The sequence below is a fragment of the Pongo abelii genome, chromosome 7 (assembly GCF_028885655.2).
Source record: "Pongo abelii isolate AG06213 chromosome 7, NHGRI_mPonAbe1-v2.0_pri, whole genome shotgun sequence".
Taxonomy (NCBI): Eukaryota; Metazoa; Chordata; class Mammalia; order Primates; family Hominidae; genus Pongo; species Pongo abelii.
In genome coordinates, this window is record NC_071992.2 from 40,464,744 (window position 1) to 40,484,686 (window position 19,943).

Sequence of the window (19,943 nt, forward strand, 5' to 3'; positions counted from 1 at the left end):
TGCTTGCAGAGATAACATCAGTTTGTGCAGGGAAGGGAGGGGAAGGAGTTAGGTTTCCCCAGAGGCTGTTTCCCAGGTGGATCATCCTGGGGAAGCCAACTCCATAACACAGGTAAAGTGGTCCTATCTGACCCCAAGTTCGCTGCAGCTTATATTCGGGGAGTTGCCTTATAGACAAGGCAGCTATGGTGGCTTAGAAAGAGCTTGGGACCCTGGGCTCAAATCTCAGTGCTTTTATTTATAATTTGAACAAGCTGTATAATCCTTCTGACTCTCAATCCCCCAATGTGTGGAAGACGGATAGTAGTGTCTACCTTGGAGTGTTTTTGCGAAGACTTCTCAGTGAGTGATCTATGGAACATGTCCATGCCCCAGCATTACAATGTGGGGTGAAGGGTTGCCTGCTTAGACCACCTGTTTCCTTTTCTTGCCAGCAAGATTCAGACATCGCGCCGGGCTCCCTTCCTCCTCTTTACTGCATATTGATTTTTCCTTTCCTCCCTTTGTTCTATTTGTGGCTCCTCTGGCCCCACACAATTGCATTATTTCTTCAGAGGCACACTGTATGAGGAGGTCTGTTCATGCCCAGCAGCATCCTGGGCCTTCCTCCATGCCCAGCTGGCCTGGGCTGCTGTCCTCCTGGTCTGTGACCTTGTTGCATTTCCTTCTATAAAATGGCATTGTGTGGAGCTTTTTCCATTCCTTTCAGATTCTTTGCTTTTACTGGAAGGAAGCTGCTGCCTGTCAGGTGAATGTGGTGATGTCCACCAGGGTAACGCAGACCGAGACATGTCAGCAACATGCTTGCAATGACCCATGCATTTACAAATTCTTTAGGCAATAGCCATAAATGGGTGAAGTTTCAATTTTCATTTGTTTCATTTGTTTGTTTGTTTGTTTTGAGATGGAGTCTCCCACTGTTGCCCAGGCTGGAGTGCAGTGGCATGATCTTGGCTCACTGCAACCTCCACCTCCCAGGTTCAAGTGATTCTCCTTCCTCAGCCTCCCTAGTAGCTGAGATTACAGGCGCCCACCACCACGCCCAGCTAATTTTTTGTATTTTTATTAGAGATGGGGTTTCACCATGTTGGCCAGACTGGTCTTGAACTCCTGACCTTGTGATTTGCCCACCTTGGCCTCCAAAAGTGCTGGGATGACAGGCGTGAGCCACCACACCTGGCCTCAATTTTCATTTGTAAACCACAATGACATGTTAAAAGGAAAAAAAAAAAACTTTCGTAGGTATCATTAACATAACTGTTTTTAGCAGCAACTTTCTAGATTTTCTTTGGTTCTCCTGGGGTTATTTTGTTATATACAGGCTTATGTTTAAGTCTGTACTTAGCTACTATTGAGATTAGAATATAACTGTTAATTACATCTTTGACATTTCTGCCTTGACATTAGGTGCTAAATATCCCTAAATGACTTAGTTTCTCTCTACTTAAGCCAGTTCACCAGCTCCAGGCCTCTGTGCGTTGTTTTCTCTGAAATGTCCATATGGCCAGAAAACCTACGTGTGTTACTGCGCTACCTCCAGATCTTCTGACTTCATCCAGAACTGTTCCCATGGGGGGGGGGGGGGATGTTTCAAACTGGCTTCTTAAAGAGACTTCTGATTTCTTCCAAACTAAATGATAAATCAACAAAGAAAACCCAGGCCATCTCACAAATGTTTTTTGGCAGCAGCCACTCTTCAGAGAGGAATAAGAAGGAATTCCTCCACGAGGGAGGGGCCGGGCAAAAGAAGAGCAGACCTAAGAATGTTCTCGGCCAGTGGTTCTTAAAACTTCAGCATACATCAGAATCACCTGTGCCCCAGAAAGCATGGCTTGCTTGGCCCACTCCAGGGTTTCTGATTCAGGAGTTCTGGGCGGGGCTGGAGAATGTGCATTTCCAATCAGTTCCCCAGAGATTCTGATGCTTTCTCTGCAGGAGCCACAGTTCAAGCAGAGAGGACTGTGGAGGCTTGAGACAGGAAAGAGTTTGATAGGTTCCAGGACAAGAAAGGAGTCCAGTGTGGCTGGAGGGTAATGACTGAGGGGCTGGAGAGGGAGGCAGGTATCACAACACGCAGTGGAGACACAGACACACACACACACACACACACACACACACACACACGATGTTTGAAGTGGGGTGTGCATGTGGGGTTAATGACCTGATTTGCCTTTGCAATTGTTATTTCATTTGATTCTCTTCGCAGTCACCATGCTGTGAGCTCGGTGCCTTTGATCTCTGTAAACCCCCCACTCCGCACCTTCCACAGAGTAGATGCTGGCTAAGCTGTATTATGTGCCAGATGCTGTCCTAAGCTCTTTATAAACATGATCTCATTTAATCCTCCTAATGACCCTGTGAAGCAGGGACTCTTACAATCCCATTTCACAGATGAGGAACACTGAGGCATCAGAGAGGTTACATAACCTGCCTGGGGTCACATAACTAGGAAATAACAGCCTGGCTGGTAAGCTCGAGCTGAGCCCTCAGCCTCCACCCTGCGCTGCCTCTGCTGCCCCACGATGCTGCCTTTTCACATGAGTGACCAATCTTGAAAGGCAGCCAGGTCAGACATGATGATCACCATCATTTTTTTTTTTTTTTGAGATGGAGTCTTGCTCTGTCGCCCAGGCCGGAGTGCAGTGGCACCATCTCGGCTCACTGCCAGCTCCACCTCCCGGGTTCACGCCATTCTCCTGCCTCAGCCTCCCGAGTAGCTGGGACTACAGGCACCCACCACCAGGCCTGGCTAATTTTTTGTATTTTTAGTAGAGATGGGGTTTCACCATGTTAGCCAGGATGGTCTTGATCTCCTGACCTTGATGATCACCATCATTTAAAGATGGGGAAACTGGCCAGGTGTGGTGGCTCACGCCTGTAATCCCAGCACTTTGGGAGGCCGAGGTGGGCAGATCACAAGGTCAGGAGATCGAGACCATCCTGGCTAACACGTTGAAACCCCGTCTCTACTAAAAATACAAAAAATTAGCCAGATGTAGTGGCGGGCACCTGCAGTCCCAGCTACTCAGGAGGCTGAGGCAGAAGAATGGCGTGAACCTGGGAGGTGGAGGTTGCAGTGAGCCAAGATCGCACCACTGCACTCCAGCCTGGGTGACAGAGTGAGACTCCGTCTCAAAAAAAAAAAAAAGATGGGGAAACTGAGGCTCAGACAGGCACCTGGTCATAGGTGGAGGAAGAGTATGACCCAGATCTCCTGAGGCCAGATCTCAAGGTCTTGTCACAAAACTGGGCTGCCGATAAACCACAAACCCGGAGAGCCTCCAGTGTGCCTGGTGCTGAACCAGGCAGACAAAGAAGTTAACTGAGAAAGAAAAGGTCCCCGCCTGGCAGGTGTGAGGGCGAGGCTGGTACCCTGCAGAGATGGGGCTGATAGCTTTGTTCTTGGGCTGGGTGCTCTGTCGGCAGCCTCCCTTCCTCTCTGGGCTGGGGCAGCAGCTGGGCTCCTGTGCCTGGAGGTGCCAACAGGGCCGGTCATTCACAAAGCCACCATTGGTTTTGTAGCCATAAAGAAAGATACAGCCCTTCCCTCTGGGGAGCGAAAGCTGATACTGTAAACACTTTGGGCTCTATCTTTGATCTGGTGGGTCATAGGAGTGGCTTTTCTCCCCAGGTAGGGTTACCAGGAGAGGACTGGGCAGACCTTTGGGAAGCTGTGCCCTGCTGAACAGATGGTGCAGGGTGGGAGGGCAGGTCTGAGAGGGGAGCCCAACAATTACCCCTAGGTCTGGAACCCAGACACCAAATTTCAGGCCTCGGGGAAATTCTCAGTTTTAAAATAAATACCTGGGGCTGCTTGTAACTTTTAGTCTTTGGCTTTAAAAACAGTTCTTTTCTAGATAAAGGAAAATAATAACTTGCAAACTTTAAAAAGCCACAAACCCCTTTACGGCCGGGTGCTGTGGCTCACACCTGTAATCCCAACACTTTGGGAGGCCAAGGTGGGCAGATCACTTGAGGTCAGTTGTTCGAGATCAGCCTGCCCAACATGGTGAAACCCCGTCTCTGCTAAAAATACAAAAATTAGCTTGCCATGGTGGCAGGTGCCTGTAATCCCAGCTACCCGCGAGGCTGAGGCAGGAGAATCACTTGAACCCAGGAGGCAGAGGTTGCAGTGAGCTGAGATTGCACCACTGCACTCCAGCCTGGGTGACAGCAAGACTCTGTTAAAACAAAACAAAACAGCCACAAATGCCTTTAAACTACAAGTTGGTAAAGGCTAGTGTCAGGCCTGGAAGAGACCTAGGGGTGGGATGGTGGATGGAGGTCCCGGGTCTGAAGTGCTTTTCTCTCTTCCACTCAGCTGATTTTGATTTGGGGTCATTTCCCTGGCATTGCATGAGTCATAGTTCTGTTCAAGAAGGTGGTTATCTTCAAATTAACTTTAAAAATTGAGACTGGCTTCTCTTATTCTGCTTCTTCTACTTATGATGCTCTTGCTGTTTTTCATCTCTGTGAACTCCTAGTTATCCTTCAAGACCCTGTTCAAACATCACCTTCCAAACTGCCATCTCCTACCCCGTTCCAACCCTAGAAAATCATGACTACATCCAATTATCCCTTCATTATGCTCCATACAAAAGTGCCTGTTTACAACTTCACATAACATGGGAGTTCACCATCAAGGCCATTTTTTTTTTGGCCAGATGACCCACAGAACTTGAGAAAAGACTTTTTTACGTATCATTTTATCCCCAATACCCAGCACATTGGCTGATACTTAACAAATGGCCTTGGCTGGGCACGGTGGCTCATGCCTGTAATCCCAGCACTTTGGGAGGCTGAGGCGGGCGAATTACCTGAGGTCAGGAGTTTGAGACCAGCCTGACCAACATGGAGAAATCCTGTCTCTACTAAAAATACAAAATTAGCCAAGCGTAGTGGCACATGCCTGTAATCCCAGCTACTTGGAAGCTGAGACAGGAGAATCGCTTGAACTCAGGAGGCAGAGGTTGAGGTGAGCCGAGATAGCACCATTGCACTCCAGCCTGGGCAACAATTGCGAAACTCTGTCTCAAAAAAAAAAAAAAAGGCCTTGAACGAATGTTGTTGAATGAATGTTATTTGCTTTGCATCATAAGTAAAGGGAAAGAAATATTTATAAGCATCTATCATAGACCAAGTGCTGTCTAGGTATCATCTATATGTTATTTAATTTCATCTCTATTAGAAGAGCTTTCATTTGTTTAAATCTAGACTAAACGGGCAGTGATATCTTAACACAGTTAAGATACCTGGGAGGCTGGGCACAGTGGCTCACACCTGTAATCCCAGCATTTTGGGAGGCCGAGGCAGGTGGATCACCTGAGGTCAGGAGTTCGAGACCAGTCTGGCCAACATGGCGAAACTCAATCTCTACTATAAATAGAAATATTAGCCGGGTGTGGTGGCATGTGCCTATAGTCCCAGCTACTTGGGACGCTGTGGTGGGAGGGTTGCTTGAACCCAGGAGGAGGAGGTTGCAGTGAGCTGAGATTGCACCACTGAGCTCCAACCTGGGTGACAGAGAGACTCTGTCTCAAAATAAATAAATAAATAAATAAATAAATAAATAAATAAATAAAAGATACCTGGGAAAACAGTTGATGAATACCTGTAGGGTGCTACAGGGCTACAGGAAATGCAAAGAAGGACAATGTCTGTCTTCTGGGAGTTTCAGATATTATTGAGGGCACATATATGTACACACACACACATCTCACACATATAAACCTTACCCACTCAAAGAAAGATTATTGAGCTTGTAAAACACACTGATTTCTAAATGCGTGGTACAGACCTAAATGTGATAGAAATGGAAGAATGAGAGATCACTGTGGGCTGCTGTGTTTTTGAAGAAACCACAGATGTGAGTCTCTCCCAGTGGCCTGTATTCTCATACGCCTAGACACAGGGAACAGATTAGATGATCTCTAGCCAGTCTGCTGGCTGGAGAGCTGGAGAATTGTTTATAACGATACCTTATATTTATGACTTTTCAAAAAGTGCTGTAACATCCATGATCCTATTTTTATCTCCAGAGTCATACAGCTGATAATGAAGCAGGGCCTGGGGTTGGATTCTGTCTCTGTCAATTACTAGTGGGGTTTCTGTCTGCCCATATGGCATCTCTGTGCAAATTGGAAAACAATGCCCCTTGCTCAGGTAAAATTGTGTTAAATTTAGTATATTACTGCATAGCTTGAACAACTGTGCGTGGCAGCCTTATCCTGGCTGTGCCCAGCAGAGAGCTTTCCGGAATATCTGCACTGCAGTCTTCCTGGTGAGGGCACCCATGTGCCACACTCTCATCACTCATGCTCCCTGCCCACCCATGCCCTCCAATGCCAGGGCATGTATGCCCCTGGCAGCTTGTACCTTTGCCTTAACCCGAATTCCTTCATTAAGTAAAGGGGTTATACCAGGTTCAAAGCGGGGAAGGGTAAAGAATTGGGTCTCCAAGGGTGCAGGGTCACCTGAAGTGTGGCTGGGAGAGGCGCAGTGGTGCATATGAGAGTGTCAGCAATGTACGTGCAGGCTCTTCTGAGTGTGTGTGTGATCCATTGTATGGTGTGGGTTTTAAGTAGGGGAGGACTCTCCCCTGCAGCTTCAGAACTTTGGCTGATGTCTCCACACATTCCTTCATTCCCTGACGTGTACGATGTGAAGATGTGAATGCTACACATACCTCCCACCCCGGATCGTTTATACAGTGCTGAATCTGAACAACTGTATATAGTGATCCTTGAATATGAAGAAGTTCATTAATTCATTATTTATTTATTCACTTATATTTATTTGTTAAATAAAGTAAGTTTCAGTATAACAGTAAGATATTTGTTTATTTTTGAGACAGGGTCTCACTCTGGTTGCCCAGGCTGGAGTGCAGTGATGCAATCAGGGCTCACTGCAGCCTCTACCTCCTGGGCTCAGGTGATCCTCCCACCTCAGCCTCCTGAGTAGCTGGGACTACAGGCCACCATATCTGGCTAATTTTTATATTTTTAGTAGAGTCTGGGTTTCGTCATGTTGCCCAGGCTGGTCTCAAACTCCTGAGCTCAGGTGACCCACCTGCCTGGGCCTCCCAAAGTGCTGCGATTACAGGCATGAGTCACTGCTCCCAGCCTGGAAGTTCCTTGATTTTTTAAAGTTGTGAAAGTTACAAAAGTTACCTGCTCTTTTCTAACAAATTAAATTAAATAGGGATACAAAAACAAATTGAACAATCATTCTTGCTACTCTTTGCCTCTCTTATGTCTACTAAGTAACCAGTACTAAGTTTGCTTACATATTTCCACTACTTAATGTGTGATAAGGGAAACAGAAGCAAACATATGTATGCATATATGGGTTTTTGTTTCTTTTTTCTTTTTCTTTTTTTGAGACGGAGTCTCGCTGTCTCCCAGGCTGGAGTGCAGTGGCGCGATCTCGGCTCACTGCAAGCTCCGTCTCCCGGGTTCACGCCATTCTCCTGCCTCAGCCTCCCGAGTAGCTGGGACTACAGGCACCCACCACCACGTCCGGCTAATTTTTTTTTTTTTTTTGTATTTTTAGTAGAGACGGGGTTTCACCGTGTTCGCCAGGATGGTCTGGATCTCCTGACCTCGTGATCCGCCCGCCTCGGCCTCCCAAAGTGCTGGGATTACAGGCGTGAGCCACCGTGCCCAGCCGGGTTTTTGTTTCTTTAAACGTGTTTTAACAAAATTGAATCATACTATATATGCACTTTTTAATTTTGTTGTTGTCGTTGTTGTTGAGATGGAGTCTCACTCTGTCGCCCAGGCTGGAGTGCAGTGGCGTGATCTCAGCTCACTGCAAGATCTGCCTCCCGGGTTCACGCCATTCTCCTGCCTCAGCCTCCCAGGTAGCTGGGACTACAGGTGCCCACTACCACGCCCAGCTAATGTTTTTCTATTTTTAATAGTGACAGGGTTTCGCCACGTTAGCCAGGATGGTCTCAATATCCTGACCTCATGATCCACCCACCTTGGCCTCCCAAAGTGCTGGGATTACGGGCATGAGCCACCACGCCCAGCACTTTTTAATTTTTTAAAATTTTAAATTTTAATTAATTAATTAATTAATTAATTTTTTGGAGATGGAGTCTCACTCTGTCACCCAGGTTGGAGTGCAGTGGTGCAGTCTTGGCTCACTGCAACCTCTGCCTACTGAGTTCAAGGGATTCTCCTGCCTCAGCCTCCCAAGTAGTTGGGACTACAGGTGCACGCCACCATGCCCAGCTAATTTTTGTATTTTTAGTAGAGATGAGGTTTCACCATGTTGGCCAGGATGATCTCAATCTCCTGACCTTGCGATCTGCCTGCCTCAGCCTCCCAAAGTGCTGGATTATGGGCATGAGACACTGTGCCCGGCCACACCTGGTTAATTTTTTTTTTTTTTTGTATTTTTAGTAGAGATGGGGTTTCACCATGTTGCTCAGGCTGGTCTCAAACTCCTGACCTCAGGTGATCCGCATGCCTTGGCCTCCCAAAATTCTGGGATTACAGGTGTGAGCCACCACACCCAGCCCTATGCACTTTTTTAAAGTTTAAGAATATAGTGTGGAAATCTACAGTCTAGGTCAATATGTTGGCATGTGTTCGTTAATATTTTTGAAAACTGCATGATATTCCGTAGTATAGTTGTACCATAATTTATTTTAAATTTACATTTAACTTAATTTATTTTTTTTTAGAGACAGGGTCTTGTTCTGCTGCCCAGGCTGGGGTGCAGTGGTGTCATCATAACTCACTGCAGACTTGAACTCCTGGGTTCAAGTGATCCTCCCACCTCAGTCTCTTGAGTGACTGGAACTATAGGAACATGCCACCATACTTGGCTAATCCTAAACAATTTATGTAGAAATGGGGGTCTCACTATGTTGCCCAGGCTGGTCTTGAACTCCTAAACTCAAGCGATCCTCCTGCCTTGGCCTCCCAAAGTACTGGGATTACAGGTGTGAGCCACTGTACATGACCCCTCTTTTTCTGATTGTCTTTTTCTAATCAATTTGTAGGCAATCTTTGTATATTAGGGCTATGAATTCTTATGTTATGGGCTACCAATTCTTAAATTTCTTTCAGTCTTTTGTCTTTTAGTTTTGTTTAAGGCGTCTTTTACCATATTTCACATTTTATATAACCAAATGTGTGTTTTTAATGTCTTCTAGTACAGAGTCTGGCCTGTGCAGGTCTCCAGTTCCTGCAGTTATACAAATATTCTACATTTCTTCACTAAAAAAAAAAAATAGTTAGATTGTGAATTCATTTGGATTTTATTTTAAAATCTTGTGGGAGGTATGGAGAAGTATTTAAATCTCTCTGAGGCTTCAGATTCCTCTGTTGTAACATGGGCATCATTAGGATGAAAGAAAATTGTAAAACTTACAGCACGATGCCTACAACAGGGCTGATCCTCACTAAGTGGTTATAAGAGTTAGTTTGTGAGTGGTGGCATGCACTTGTTGTCCCAGCTACTTGGAAGGCTTAGTGGGGAGGACCACATAAGGCCGGGAGTTCAAGTCGAGCCTGAGCAATGTAGCCAGATTTCCATCTCTTAAAAAAATAAAAAATAGGACGGGAGCAGTGGCTCATGCCTATAATCTCAGCACTTTGGGAGGCCAAGGCGGGCGGATCACCTGAGGTCAGGAGTTCGAGACCAGCCTGGCTAACATGCTGAAACCCCGTTTCTACTAAAAACACAAAAAATTAGCCGGGTGTGGTGGCACACGCCTGTAGTACCAGCTACTCAGGAGGCTGAGGCAGGAGAATCACTTGAATCTGGGAGGCGGAGGTTGCAGTGAGCCGAGATTGCACCATTGCACTCCAGCCTGGGCAACTGCCTCAAAAAAATCTAAAAATAAAAATAAAAATAAATAAATAAAAAAAGAGAACTAGAATCCTGACTGTGGCCTAGAGATTTTTTCCTCCATCTCAGTGACTTGGCTCATATTGGTGACTTTGCTTTTTTCTCTCGGGCAGGTATGCTGCTTTGAACTGGGTGAATGCTGCCTCCTGGTGAGGTATATGCTGGAGCTGGGGTTGGGCACTGAGTCAGGATGGGAGGAAGCAAGGAGGAGTGGTTTACAGAAAGTATTTCTGTGTAAGGGATTCCACAGTTGGAAGTTCCCTCTGGATACCAGTAGGACCTGAACTCACACTGCATCAGGGCCTCCTGAGCTCCTCAGGGACATCAGGTCACCAACTCCTTGTTTAGGATGGACTCTCCCTGTGGGGACCGGGAAGGAACTGGAGCTGAAGTAGATGTGAGAGGTGAAGATGGCAGACTGTTGGGGCTCTGGAGAATCTTCCAGACATTCCTGCTGCCTCTCCCAGCAGACTATGCCAATGAATGAATCAGAAAGCTTGAAGAGGGAAGCAAAAAATGAAAGGAATCCTGGGACCACGCAGCTTCAGAGGGCTGGATGCCACAGTCCCCAGGCTCGGGAATGAACGCCTTAGCTGGAGCTTGGGGGCTTGGTGTCCCTGGACTACCCGCACCGTAGCTCCAGGCAGGTTGCCATGCATGCTCACGTCATCATCCATATTCAGTTTCATCAATTACACTCAGTAATATCCTTGACAACTATTTTTTCCTCAATTCAGGATTTAATCCAGGAACACACATTGCATTTAGTTGTTATTGTCTCTTCAGTTTCTTTTAAATTGGGCAAATCCTTAACCTTCTTTGTGTTTTATGACCTTGACTTTTTGTGTGTGTGTGGCAAAAAAGTTCAAATTATACCTTGACATTTTAAAATAGTACAGGTCAATTATTAAGTAACATTTCTTGTGATTAAATTCAGGTTATGGGTTTTGGGCAGGACACTGGGGAGATGCTGTGACCTTCTCAGAACACTGTATCGAAGATACACATGAGGTTGGCCTATTCCAACACTGGGGACGTTAACTTTTTTTTTTTTTTAGATGGAGTTTCACTCTTGTTGCCCAGGCTGGGGTGCAATGGCGAAATCTTGGCTCACTACGACCTCCATCTCCCGGGTTCAAGCGTTTCTCCTTCCTCAGCCTCCCAAGTAGCTGGGATTACAGGCGCCTGCCACCAAGCCTGGCTAATTTTTTGTATTTTTAGTAGAGACGGGGTTTCGCCATGATGGCCAGGCTGGTCTCGAACTCCTGACCTCAGGTGATCCACCAGCCTTGGCCTCCCAAAGTGTTGGGATTACAGACATCAGCCACTGCCCTCAGCCAGCGGACGTTAACTTTTGATCACTGGTTAAGGTAGTAGCCTTCAGGTTTCATCACTGTAAAGTTATTATGTTTCCTCTTTGTAATCAATAAGTAATTTATGGGGAGATGCCTTAAGACTTTGTAAATATCCTGTTCCTCATCAAACTTTTAACCACCAGTTTAAATATCCACTGATGATTTTCTAACATCATTATTCCTTGTTAATTTACTAGTTAACATTCTACTGTAAGAAGACCTTTTCCTTGACCTTCTCATGTATGCATAAATGGATGGATGGATATCAGTATGAACTTGTAGACTGTTATTTTATTAGTGGGTTATAATCCATTACTATTAGCATTTATTTATTGCTCAAGTTGTCACAGATTTGGCTGGTGGGTGTGGTGTGGGTTTTTGTTTTGTTTTGTTTGTTTGTTTTTTAACCTACTGTTTTCTCACTTATTTATTTAGTCATTTACCTATGGGTAAAAGTTTATTCACCCATAAACTTTTTCCAACTCATGACTCTGATTTAGAATCAGAGTTTTGAAGCTGGAGACAACTTTACATTTCATGTTGCTTTGCCCAGCCTCTTTATTTTACATATGAAAGCTCTGACCACCCCCAACACTTAAGCACATTTTCAAGGTCATGTGGCTTGTTAGAGGCAGAGCTTGAGCCGAAACCTGTGTCCTTGGCTTCCGGGAGGACATTTCCAGACTCCTTAGCATCGAGAAGCTTCTACTGTCACCGTTCTTTAGGCAACTGGAACTCCCCATATCCTGTGTGGGGTGTCAGGAACTGGTGGTTGTACTATTTATTGACAAGAGTTTTCACAGAGTTCTTGGGCATCCTTCCTGAATCCTTAACCTTGGCAATGGGAAAAGAGGGTTCTCAGGCTCTTCAGAACTTCTATCATGTTGAACAACTTCCAAGGGCCTTGTGGTGGCCAAGATATGACAAATAAAAAACTAATGCCAGCCGGGAGTGGTGGCTCATGCCTGTAATCCCAGCACTTTGGGAGGCCAAGGTGGGCAGATACAAAAAATTAGCTGGGTGTGGTGGCATGCGCCTGGCATCCCAGCTACTCAAGCATGTGCACCCAGCATGTGGTGGCATCCCAGCTACTCAAGGCAGGAGAATCGCTTGAACCCGGGAGGCGAAGGTTGCAGTGAGCTGAGATCACGCCAATGCACTCCAGCCTGGGTGACAGAGCGAGACTCCGTCTCAAACAAAAAACAAAAAACAAAAACAAACAAACAAAAAACTAATGCCTACCAGCTTCTCAGATTCTCACAGTTTACAATTTGTTGGTGGGTTTCCCTCCCTTCCTTCCTTCCTTCCTTCCTCTCTCTCTTCTTTCCTTCCTCTCTCTCTCTCTTCTTTCTCTTTCTCTCTTTCTTTCTTTCCTTCTTTCTTTCTTTCTCTCTGTCTCTCTCTCTTTCTTTCTTTCTTTCTTCCTCTCTCTCTCTCTCTTTCTTTCTTTCTTTCTGGTCTTGGCCTATTGCCCAGGCTGGAGTGCAGTGGTGCAATCATAGCTCACTGCAGCCTTGACATCCTGGCCTCAAGTGATCCCCCAACCCCAGCCTCCCAAGTACTTGGGACTATGGGAGTCCACCATCATGCCCAGCTAATTTTTAACTGAGATGAAGTCTCACTATGTTGCCCAGGCTGGTCTCGAACACTTAGCCTCAAGTAATTCTCTTTCCTTAGCCTCTTGAGTCGTGGGGATTACAGACTGAAGATGCGAGTCACCATCCTTGTCCTCTTATTGGTAGGATTCTATGTGACATTGTGGACGGTCATCTGTGGTCTGTTTGTCCAACATCCCTCCTATATTCCTTTGCCACTATCCTTCCTTTTTTTTTTTTTTTTTTTTTCATGGAAGGATCACTACCCCATTTCTAGTCCATGTGATTTGAGAAGGGCTGACCCACCCTGGTCAATCAGATCAGCATGGTAGTTAATTCAGAAATGGGCATGTGACCCAAGCTAGGCCCATGACAGTCATCCCTGCACTTTTGCTGAAACTGCTGGGAATGAGGTGCTTTCTTTTCATTGGAATAGCTACTTGCAAGGCAGCAAGTAACATGGAATTTCTGGGGCCATCTTTGCTGCTCTCTCAAAACAGCCTGCTTGAAAAATGGAGCCAATGCAGAAGAAATGAAGGGACAGAATGAGTCTTGGTTGATATTTGCTGACCCCTGATCCCACTGAGCCAGAAGCCATCTACTCATGGACATTTTTAGTTATGAGAGCCAAATAATTTGCTGCCTTGCTGGATTGAGTTAGTTTTCAGTCACTCGCAGTGAAGAAAGTCCTGCCTCATTTCACTTCCTTTTAGGCTTAGGTCCCGCCTCTCAGAGCTTTAGAGCGGTAAAAAGGATAAAGCGAACCCAGGCAGTGCTGAGCTAGCCAGTCTCCTGGCTAAGTGTGCAGAGAACCCTGGAATTACTACTAGCCTGGTCTGATCAGTAGCCTTTCCTGCTGTTTACTACACAGCAATAGGGGTATTGTTTTCTTGAGCCCTGAGGCACTATACCTCTTTTTAAAAATGATTTTTATTTAGGTCAGGTGTGGTGGCTCATGCCTGTATCCCAGCACTTTGGGAGGCCAAGGCGGGCAGATCACTTGAGGTCAGGAGTTTGAGACTAGCCTGGCCAACATGGCAAAACCCTCTCTACTAAAAATATAAAATTAGCTGGGCGTGGTGCCTCACACCTGTAATCTCAGCTACTTGGGAGGCTGAGGCATGAGAATCACTTGAGCCTGGGAGGTGGAGGTTGCAGTGAGCTGAGATCACGCCACTGGGCTCCAGCCTGGGTGACAGAGTGAGACTCCATCTGAAGAAAAATAAAAGATTTTTATTTAAAAAATGTTTTGTAGAGATGGCATCTTGTTGTGTTGCCCAGGCTGGTCTCGAACTCCTAGCCTAAAGCGCCGGGATTATAGATGTGAGCCACTGTGCTTAGCCAGCACCATACTTCTATTAGTTGCCAATGCTTGCTTTGTTCTGTATTTTCTAGTGCATGCTTGAGTGTGAGTGTATAAGTATGTGTGTGATCATGTCTGTGAGTGTGTGTGTCAGTGTATTTGTATATGTGTGTGTTCCTTTTACTCCTACCTTGCAGGGTTATTGCAAGCATCAGGTGGGAAAATGTAGGCGCAGCACTCAGCCCAGTGTCTGGCACATACAGTGAGTGCTCTCTGCCTTCCCCTTTTCTCCTCCTGATTCAGAGAATGACTTAAGGATCTGTGATGTGTTCCAATTTTCAGTGCCCTCAATAAATAATGGGGAGTTGGAATACTGTTGCCAGAAATTTGCACTAGTTTTAATTAATTTTATCTGTTTAGAGTAAGATATCTCAAAGTCACTGAATAAATTTGTGTCACATGTGTTTATGCACATCAGTATTTTTCTTGAGAACTGACAGCCTTAGTCCTTGTTTTGTTCCCTGATGCTGCAGCAGAGGCCAAATATGTCCTGATTTCTTGAGTGATGGCTGCCAGCTCTCCAAATGTCACAGTAGATGAGGCCTCCATGGGGGCAAGCGCCAAGGATGAGTGTGGCCAGGCAGCATCTGCAAGCCCGTTTTGCCTATTCTTTATTTTTGTAATACATTTTATTCTTAAATTATATATATGTTTACAAGTTTATTAATATATTTAATATAAGTTTGTATTTATAAATATAAACTTTATACTTTATAAAGTTTGTATATATAAACCTTAAATATGTTTTGACTTATCCATATAAGTTTTTGTAACTTATATAGATAAGGCAAAACATGTATACAAAATATTTTCTTACCCATTTTAACCCCACCCTCTGAAGTAAACATTATAACCAGCTTCATGTGTATCCCTCTACATTTTTTATATTACACATTTTCCCACTTGTATACATTTTCCTGTTTTCTTTTTTACATATGCAAATATATAAACATACTATTTACTTATAGGATACCTCTTTTAATTTTTTAATGCAAAATAAGATCATATTCTGTTCCTTCCTCTTTCTTTTCTCTTCTCTTCTCTCTCTTTCTTTCTTTTTTTTTTTTTTTGACAGAGTCCCGCTCTGTCGCCCAAGCTGGCATGCTGGTGTGCAGTAGCGTGATCTCGGCTCACCGCAAAACCTTCGCCTCCTGGGTTCAAGTGATTCTCCTGCCTCAGCCTCCCGAGTAGCTGGGATTACAGGCATGTGCCACCACACCCAGCTAATTTTGTATTTTTAGTAGAGACAGGGTTTCTCCATGTTGGTCAGGCTGGTCTCAGACTCCCGACCTCAGGTGATCCGCCTGCCTCGGCCTCCCAAAGTGCTGGGATTACAGGTGTGAGCCAACGAGCCCGACCTTTCTTTCTTTCTTTCCTTCCTTCCTTCCTTCCTTCTCTTTCTCTCTTTCTTTCTCTTTCTTTTCTTTCTCTCTCTTTCTTTCGTCTGGCTCTGTCACCTAGGCTGGAGTGCAGTGACGCAATCATAGCTCACTGCAGCCTCGACCTCCTGGGTTCAAGTGATCCTCCTGCCTCTGCAGGGATTATAGGAGTGAGCCATTGTGCCCGGCCTCTTTTCCTTTTTTTAAACCTCATAATCCCATGCCTCTTTTTGGGTCAATGTAGGTAGATCTAACTCCTTCTTCATAGTTGCTTATCTTCCAGTGTATGGTTGTACCATGATTGATTTACTTAACTGATGTCCTATCAATGGATTTTTCAAGTCCTTTGTAGCTTTCTGCAATTACACATAATGCTGACATAACCACCCTTGCAAATATATTTTTTTATATTCAAGGAAACATTTGGTGATTCTACTCTTTTGGCCCATGTGTCACATATGAAGGACACTTACTGTATCAACCCTTAATCTGTCTGTCAGTCTGCCACACGAGAAAGCATCCTTTTTTTTTTTTTTTTTTTGAGACAGAGTCTCAAAAAATCAGGCTGGAGTACAATGGCGCGATCTCAGCTCACTGCAACTTCCGCCTCCCGGGTTCAAGCGATTCTCCGGCCTCAGCCTCCTGAGTAGCTGGGATTACAGGTGTGCGCGCCACCACACCCGACTAATTTTTGTATTTTTAGTAGAGATGGGGTTTCACCATGTTGGTCAGGCTGGTCTCGAACTCCTGATCTCAGGTGATCCACCCCTCCTCAGCCTCCCAAAGTGCTGGGATTACAGGTGTGAGCCACCGGGCTTGGCTGAGAAGGCATCCTTTTACCTCCCTTTCCAGGGCATGTTTTTAGCAGAGCCCTGTTGGGAAAAACACCAGTTTATGAATGTAGAACCTGGGCCCAAATGTAAGACCAGCCTCACTCCAGATCTAGCCTGGGGCAGTGATTTCTCTGCCCCCCGCATTCTCCCTGCCTCATGTGCCCTGAGCACCTCGGCCACCTCCATGGTCAGTGACAAGCTGTAATTGGAGCGAAAGGGCTTTGAAGTTCTGATAAATGAGATAATAAATCTCTGCTCTCCAGGGATGTAGGGCAGTGTCTGTGCCTATTGAATGGCCTCAACAGTGCTGTGTATGTAGTAACTACTTAATTATTATGAAATAAGAACAATAAATCCAGTGGTTGAAGTGATCCCTTTGAAGTTCAGGTCAACTCTGAGCCATCTGAGAAGAATGAATGGAATGGGTAATTGAAACTGATAGATAATCCCCAAACCTCAACTTACTAGTTAATAGGGTTAGGCTCTTTACCTATTAAACCCTTTGAACTACTCAATTTGAAAACTGCTAAAATAAATCCCCTATTTTCATTTATTTTTTCATTGTTGTGGGGCAGGAGAAATCAAGTTGTGAAATGGCCACCGGGAAGGTGGCAGGATGACGAGCCAGGAGTCCTGCGTGAGACATCCGCAAACATCTCATAAGCAGCTTCTGAATCACACAGCATCAAGGCTGCCAAAGTGCCTGGCCAATCTTGGACCTAGAGACCTAAGAATGGGTCTCCCTGTGGACTCCTCCTGACCTGGGTGGGGCAAGGCTCTTGGAAAATAGGTCAAATGACTCTCAGTCTAGAACTGTCTGGCCAGAGATGCCCCAACTTTGCCTTTTGGGCTATTCATCAAATCCAGCCTTTAGGACGCAACATCAGGGTTTCATTTCATGGGAAGATCTGGGTGCGTTTTAGTTAAAAGAAGTGATGTCATCATATCCCTGCTGAAAAAAGGAAAAAGGACCCACTTTGTGCTGACATACCGAGTCCTGGGCAGGGAAGTCTGGACAGACACCTGGGTCCACACCTGGCTTTTCTACCAGCTAGCTCTGTGACTCTGGGACCATTGTGTCAGCTTTCTCTGCCACAGTTCCTCCCTCCGCAAAACGAAGGGTTTGAAATGCAGGATTCTAAGATTGTGGCCATCTCTGACTCTGATAACAACCCCGTGAGCCTGAAGAATTCAGCACTGCTGCTCCATAGGGGGTTTCAGCAGGAAGCGGGCACAGATGGCTTTCTCTGGAACGTGTTCAGAAATGTGGTGTGTGATGTACGGTGAGAATGAAGCGTGGTGCCCTTTAAACACAGCTTCCCCCTGGGAGTGCTCTGAGCTCCTCGGGTTCTCTGGCTCTCATTCACATTCCACTGTCACTCTGGGCACTGGCAGCCCTCACGCGCTTGTGCACTGAGCACACACACACACACCCCGCCCTGACTGACACACAATTGGTGACTCACAACTGACACAATCATTACACACACGGAATGACTCAGCGGGGATGCTCACATGCATGTGCTCATGCTCACCGTGATGTGTAGAAGTGGCTGTGCTCGTGGCGTCAGGCACCCCCACAGCAGCCTTGGTGGAGGCTCTTGCCGGTGTCTGCAAATGATTTGCATTCTTGGCTCTTTGGAACTGCCTGTTCTTTGTCTTTCTGTTCGTTGCTCAACCCTTTCCTTCCCTTCTGTCCCAGACTTGGCTGGTTTTAGTCTCTTGCTCCCAAGCTCCTCAGCCAGCTTCCTGGACTGGCTCAGGCAGTCTCTAAGGCTCCTGCCAACTCCAAGATTGCTTCTAATCAACTCCTCAGCTGGGAGGAATCCCTTACCCAGGGGTCTCATTCCCTCCCTGACCTGAGCATCTCTTCCTGTCTTCTTCAGGAAGATCTTCAATATCTGTGCCATTTGAGCCAGCCCCTTTCACTAGACAAGGAGCACCCAGAGCTAGTCACATGATAGAAAGTGCTGGTGTCTTCTGGAAGGTGGTCTTCAGTGTCTCTGAGGGTGCCCTTTCTCTTTCTGGCAGCCCAGGCAGATAGTAGTGTTGGGGTTCTTGAAAATCATCTTTGGGAGTTGAGCAGAACCAGCTGTTACTGGAGAAGCAGAGAAAAAAGATGCTGCACGTCCCAGCCATAATGGTCTGGGAGGGACCTACCCCAGAGCGGGAACCAGGGTGGGGAAGCAGTGCAGAGGAAAGAGAGGCCTGTGTCCATGGCTGCTGGCTGAGGTCTGATGGGAAGATAGGGGAACACGTCCTGGAGCTGCACTTCCTTGCAATTCATCTTCTGCTTTCAGATTTAAGGTTACTTTGCCTAGAATAGCTCCTGTCTTTCCTCTTTTCCTGGGGGAGCCCTCACACAGGAGAGGGAGTGTGGCAGAGTGTGATGTGAAGTCAGAGGCGTAGGTGTAGTCTCTGTTAGTAGCTCTGTGGTCCTGGGCTTGACATTAACCATTTGAGTCTCTGCTTCCTTGGCTGTCAGATGTCCTAATACCACCTTTCTGTATCCTCTGAAGATGTGGTGGCACAAATCAGGTGAGCTAGTAGATGTGACAGTGCTTTGACAAATTAAAAGTGGCACACAAATAAAAGTGAGAATTTGAACAGCAGCGAGGAGATGGTGGAGGGGCTGCCCACAGAGGGTCCTGAGGGTCTTTGAGGGAGACCTGTAGATTCCCCTCCTGAACATGGGGTAAAGTCACTGCTGGAATCCCAAGGCTGGTTCAGGACCTCCTTTGACTCCAGCACCAGATGCCCAGACAAGGACTTGCTAGGCCCCTGCTCTGGACCCAGCTGTCATTGAGCTGAGTGTTTTCCTGGAGAGAGAAGAAGGGGTCCTTCCATGTGGATTTTCCCTAAGTATAGATGCTGTCCCAGCAATGCCAAGAACTGAGACACCCTGTGCCTAGCTCTTGGCTGGCTGCTTATAACTTGAAATGCCCTTTTCAACTCTGAAACTTTTAGAGTCTGGCAATCCTTGAGAGCATTTTTTTCCTCCTACTTGGGTGACAGCTCTATCTTTGACCTCATTCTATCCATCTGAAGAACTACAATCCAGAGGGAATGACCTTGCTTTAGCAGACCCGAGTCTTCGTCTCTCTGCCTCAAGTCCTTGCCCTGTGAGTATCCTCAGCTCTCCCCGCAACTTCAAATCTGGAAAAGGCGCCAGGTGCAGTGGCTCACGCCTGTAACCTCAGCACTTTGGGAGGCTGAGGATGGTGGATCACCTGAGGTCAGGAGTTTGAGACCAGCCTGACCAACAGTGAAACTCCTGTCTCTACTAAAAATACAAAAATTAGCCCAGCATGGTGGCGCGTGCCTGTAATCCCGGCTACTCAGGAAGCTGAGGCAGTAGGATCATTTGAACCCAGGAGGCAGAGGTGCAGTGAGCCAAGATCGCACCACTGCACTCCAGCCTGGGCAACAGAGTGAGACTCTGTCTCAACAACAACAAAAAAATCTGGAAAAGGTTTCTTCAGCAAACAGACTTACAAAAATTTCCAGTTAGCCCTTTCCTTACAATTGGTCTGCTGTTTTTGGATTTAAGGTTA

The 19,943-nt window shown here is 46.1% G+C and overlaps 1 protein-coding gene across 1 annotated transcript; it reads right to left on the minus strand.

Annotated features, from left to right (window-relative positions):
* Positions 1-219: 219 nt before the first annotated feature.
* On the minus strand, positions 220-19,641 carry LINC03042 (long intergenic non-protein coding RNA 3042). The gene is made up of 3 exons (XM_009243732.4): positions 17,925-19,641; positions 5,798-5,901; positions 220-2,037 (listed from the first exon to the last, which is right to left on the minus strand). The coding sequence occupies exons 1-3, from the start codon at positions 18,297-18,299 to the stop codon at positions 1,758-1,760; spliced, it is 759 nt and encodes a 252-aa protein (XP_009242007.3). The 5' UTR covers positions 18,300-19,641; the 3' UTR covers positions 220-1,757.
* Between the last annotated feature and the right edge of the window lie 302 nt (positions 19,642-19,943).